Source organism: Sinocyclocheilus anshuiensis, unplaced genomic scaffold (assembly GCF_001515605.1).
Source record: "Sinocyclocheilus anshuiensis isolate Anshui unplaced genomic scaffold, SAMN03320099.WGS_v1.1 scaffold1155, whole genome shotgun sequence".
NCBI classification, from domain to species: Eukaryota; Metazoa; Chordata; class Actinopteri; order Cypriniformes; family Cyprinidae; genus Sinocyclocheilus; species Sinocyclocheilus anshuiensis.
The window spans coordinates 497493-502855 of NW_015542398.1; the positions used below are offsets into that span (position 1 = coordinate 497493).

Sequence of the window (5363 nt, forward strand, 5' to 3'; positions counted from 1 at the left end):
TTTAGCAGTTTAATTTAAAAATTGCCTAAAGATGCCGCTAAAACCTTTTAAACAAACAGAATTTATAAATAAATTGAAATAAATATATAAGTAAAGAAACAAACAAATATATAAATCAATACTTACTAACAACATACTGTATATATTCACAATTGGGATAGGTTTTTTTTCAATGCCATTTTTGCCCTGCGATCGAATCAATTTTTTCCACTCTACGGACTTTTAATTTGGAACTCGGTGTTTCCGAATACACTTCGCCAAGGCGGCCAACATGGCAGGAGGAAAAAAGAAATCCTCGACTCTACCATCAAGAATTCAGAAAACACTTTCCTCCATATGCCAGGACAAACACATGGTGTTGTTCAAAGCAGAGTACACGTTCTTGGTCACGGCCGTCCTTTGGTTCCTGGAAATTGGGATTAACATATGGTTGATCCAAAGAGTTGCATGTAAGTGCAGTAGAAATCAATCACTGACATGATCCTTGGATAATTAAAAGCAGTGTTGGGGAAAGTTACTTTTAAAAGTAATGCATTACAATATTGCGTTACTCCATACAAAGTAACTAATTACGTTACTTAGTTACTTTGTATGGACAGTAATGCGTTACGTTACTTTTGCGTTACTTTTTAAATCTGGACAGGGCTTGCTTGTTTGGTTTTAATATAAAAAAGTTATATTTTTGGCAAATATAAAAGCCTTTTCACACCCAAAGTGAAATGAATAAGCCTCAGGCTGAAGGGAAAGTAAGTTTACGTCCGTACAGTAGAATGCAGAAGAAGAAATTTAAACACACTTCAGTAATAAAAAAAAGACACACAAATGTTTGTCTAGAGTAATTTGTGCTTATTAGTACGGTTGAACTGGATCATTGAAGGTCAGAAGCAAATAGAATGGGATTAAATACATAAAGGATATTTGTGTTGTTTTAACATTTAATTATTGCAAGTTTGCGTCATATTCTTAGTTGCATTATTTAATTCATTTTGAGGAATACTGAATCTGTGGGGTTTTTTTGTGAGTGAGATGAATTAATGCATATTCATATTTATTTTAGAACTACAGTAACATCTTCTGATTTCTCTCAACATGGGGACAGGAGAGCTGTCAGTCAATAAATTGGAAAAAAAAGTAACTTGCGTTACTTATTTGAAAAAGTAACTCAGATATTCTCTTGTAAATGAAAAAGTAATGCGTTACTTTATTAGTTACTTGAAAAAAGTAATCTGATTACGTAACTCGCGTTACTTGTAATGCGTTACCCCCAACACTGATTAAAAGTAATAGTTAACAATTCATAAATGGAACAGCAGACTTAAGAAACTCCATACTGCTTGATGTTCAAATAGGATAGCAGTGCATGCTGTTAATTCATTCATTCATTTCATATAGACTCAAATGTCCAACTCAACTCTGCCTTCTAAAATTGTAGTCTGGTTAAATTGTGTATTTGATCCATCAGGACTCCTTAAAAGGAACACGCGCACACACTCAATGCTCATGTCACTGTCAGTCACGCGCACCATATAGCCAAAATGACAACAAGACACTGAATAGCAGTATGCAGAGAGATGCCAGTTATAAGTGCCATCGTGATTCCTCTGTCTAATGATGTAAGTGTTGTGTTTGTAGATACAGAGATCGACTGGAAGGCGTATATGGATGAGGTGGAGGGAGTTATTAATGGCACATATGACTACACACAGCTGAAGGGCGACACGGGGCCGCTGGTGTAAGTGTCAACATAGAAAATGTGTGTAGTGTATGTAGTGTGTAGTCTGGCCACTAATCATTTACTGGATTATATATACTGTATGTGTGTTTCAGGTATCCAGCTGGTTTTGTGTATATATTCACTGGGCTGTATTATCTTACTGATCATGGACAGAATATTCGTTTGGGTCAGTACGTGTTCGCTGTGTTCTATCTCACCACTCTTCTGCTTGTGTTCCGCATTTACCATCGCACCAAAAAGGTAATGACCCCATATAATGCAAATCCATTATACATACTGTACGTTCTGTTCAGTCAGTTTTTTTTTTTGCACCCAAGAATAGCCAGGATCTTTTTACAAACCACTGTTCAAAAGTTTGGGGTCTGTAAGAAAGTTCAAGTTCAAGTTCAAGTTGAGCTTTATTGTCATTCTGCTACATGTTATATATTTATTTATTTATTTATTTATTTATATGAACTTTCTATTCATCAAAGAATCACGAAAAATGTATCACCGTTATATATTACGGTCATATATTAAGCAGCACAACTGTTTTCAACATTAAAAAAAAAATGTTTTTGAGCATCAAATCACATGTAATAAAATGATTTCTGAAGGATCATGTGACACTGAATACTGGAGTAATAAATTCAGCTTTGTGTTGCAGAAATATAAAAAAGTACATAGATTCAAATAAAAATATATTATTTAAATAGTAAAAATAGTTAATAATATTTCTGTTTTTACTGTATTTTTGATCTGCTTTTGCTTGGTGAGCATAAGAGACTTCTTTCAAAAATCTTACAAACCCCAAACTTTTGAATGCTGGTGTATAATTTATGTAATACAGTGTACAGTATTTCTACGACATGTATTATTAATTCTATGAACTGTATATCCAACTTCAGCTAAACAACATTTCTGGTTTTATTATGTTTTTAACATTTTTCATGATTCTGAAAGTGTCTTATTAATAGTGCTTGTCTGTTTATTCTTCTCTAGGTTCCTCCATATGTGTTCTTCTTCATCTGCTGTGCTTCGTATCGAATTCACTCCATTTTCGTCTTGCGTCTCTTTAATGATCCGGTGGCCATGATGCTGTTATTCGGAGCCATCAATCTCTTCCTGGATGGCCGCTGGACTCTAGGATGTGCTCTCTACAGGCAAGTAGAAACAACATCTTCATTCTACATGGAGTGATAGATGAATGGTAAGAGAAACTAAGTATTTGAATTAAACAATTTACTATCAGTCATATAACTTTTTTTGACACTATTTTGATGCCTGATTTCTTCCTCACTTTATAACATAAGAATAATTATCGTTTGATAAATGAATGGTCATTTCAGCAGTGTGTGTGCATTTAAAGTATATATTTGTCTGTGCTGTGGACAGTTTAGCTGTGTCTGTGAAGATGAATGTTCTGCTCTTCGCTCCTGGTCTCCTTTTCCTTCTGCTGTGTGAGTTCGGTCTATGGAAAACTTTACCTAAACTCACTCTCTGTGCTGTCATTCAGGTTAGACGCACATAATTAGACTCATTCACATATTTATTAAGTGATTCAACTGTCTTTTTGATGTTTTACACCAGCTTTTCATGTACAACTCTGTTTTTCTCTCTTTCAGATGGTATTGGGACTGCCGTTCCTCTTGGTGAACCCTGTTGGGTATGTTAGCCAGGCCTTTGACCTGGGCAGGCAGTTTCTTTTTAAGTGGACGGTGAACTGGCGTTTTCTTCCTGAGGATGTGTTCTTGAGTCGATACTTCCACCTGGCTCTGCTTCTGGCTCACATTACCACTTTGCTTCTGTTTGCGCTGAAGAGATGGAAGAGGTACAAAAATCAAAACCTACAATTAAACTTGGGATTAGTGGCAGTATTTTACATGGTTGAATCAAAAACTATTTAAAGGGATTTTAATAGGACTTGCAGCTTCATTTGTTGAACAAAATATTATTATTACAAGTCCTAAGGCTTCTTGGTAAACTAAATATCCTACAGGTCTTTTTGTTCTACTGACTGTCATTTAAAAAATAGTGTTTATTACAGGTCTGGGAACAGTATTTGGTCTATTCTAACAGATCCGTCTGAGAGAAAAGAGACTGTACACAAGCTCAGTGCTGATCATATCCTTTTTATGGTTGTTTAAATCAAATGTATGATGGATTGGATTCAGATCATTTTAAATAAACCAGGCATTCCTGAACTTTGCACTATTAGTCCTAGGTGATATGATGAGAATTGTTCCTTAACCCAGATCATACAGACAGTTCTGGTTCTTTTCACTTCTAATTTCATTGGCATGTGCTTCAGTAGATCTCTGCATTATCAGTTTTATGTCTGGTACTTTCATACGCTGCCATACCTGTTGTGGAGTGGAGGAGTCAAGAAACTTGCCCATCTGCTCAGGTAAAACACAGACACATGGATTAACTGTTTTTTTTCTCCTCATAAATTTCATGTGTGTGTTTGTATATTTGAGTTAGTTTCGTTTGTTGTGCAAAGTGACAGTATCACAACAACCAGAGCATATTTGTTGATTAATAATAAATAGCTATATGGAGCAGAATTTGGAAAAATGAGATTTCACTGTGGGCACAGATACCATGTGATGTGGTAGAAACATTAGTTAATGCATTAGGCAGTGCTCAATAATAAGGACTGCCTGATGGCCTTGGGTAAGCGCGAAATAGGCTTAGGACAGTTGACGGAAATGTGCATCATCATTGAAGTTAATTGAATCATTTAAACATTCAAGTGATTTTAAACCTTTTGTTTGCAAGAAGAATTAGATTAAGGCTTAATTACATTTTTTTTAATGTATATTTTTTTTATTTGATTTTTTGTGCCGGGACCAATGAAAATTGTGGCATTGCGAGTAAAAAAATATGAACCACTGGCTCAACTGAGCCAGTAGAAAAATTATTAGAATGAAGTCCTGATTAGGAATCATGAATAAAATTTTTTTTTTTTACAGCATTTATTAATCTAGGTTAATTTTTATTTATAAACGCACTATTATTAAAGGGGTCATCCGATGCTACATGCACTTTTACAAGTTGTTCGAACTGAAATGTGTGTTGGCAGTGTGTGTACACAACCACCCTATAATGATAAAAATCCACCCAGTGTTTTTTTTTAATCTACTAAAATCTTTACCCCTTTCTCAAATCGAGCCGATCTCAGATGCCTGTCTGTGTGATGTCACACAGACAGGCCCCTCCCACGATAGTTTGATTGACAGTAGTGTTTCAGCACAGACTGGACTGGTGTCTTACCTTAGACCCGCCCTGAGTGAGCTGTCATCAGACCGCCATTGTTTCACTGCCGGAGCAAATGTAGACAAGAATGACTCCTAAGCAGCTGAGGTGTTCTGTTGTTGGATGTAATAATGAACATAGCAGTAGTCATTTACCCCCGACATCCGAGCCGCTGAAGACGCAGTGGATTACGTTTGTTTCTGAAGGAAATGCGCATAATGCACATAAATGCATTTATGTTCGAGCGAATCATTCGTGATCCAGCTTCACCTACAGAAGAAGCGAGTATAAGGTTTTTTAATGAATCTTTGAAAATCGCCTTTCCTAATAAAGTGCTAATTAGCAAGTTTCACGATGATTGCGGCTAAAGTAAACAGTCCCTCAGAGAGCA

General features: G+C 35.8%; 1 protein-coding gene across 1 annotated transcript in view; it reads left to right on the forward strand.

Moving 5' to 3' along the window:
* Positions 1–185: 185 nt before the first annotated feature.
* The window catches only part of alg3 (ALG3 alpha-1,3- mannosyltransferase), a 7552-nt gene continuing 2374 nt past the window's right edge, over positions 186–5363 (forward strand). Inside the window, exons 1-9 of the mRNA XM_016492096.1 lie at positions 186–449; positions 1633–1732; positions 1828–1975; positions 2717–2877; positions 3110–3230; positions 3340–3545; positions 3762–3838; positions 3977–4122; positions 4790–4795. Coding sequence (XP_016347582.1) covers positions 272–449; positions 1633–1732; positions 1828–1975; positions 2717–2877; positions 3110–3230; positions 3340–3545; positions 3762–3838; positions 3977–4122; positions 4790–4795 — 1143 coding nt within the window. The 5' untranslated portion in view covers positions 186–271. The remainder of the gene's footprint in view (positions 450–1632; positions 1733–1827; positions 1976–2716; positions 2878–3109; positions 3231–3339; positions 3546–3761; positions 3839–3976; positions 4123–4789; positions 4796–5363) is intronic.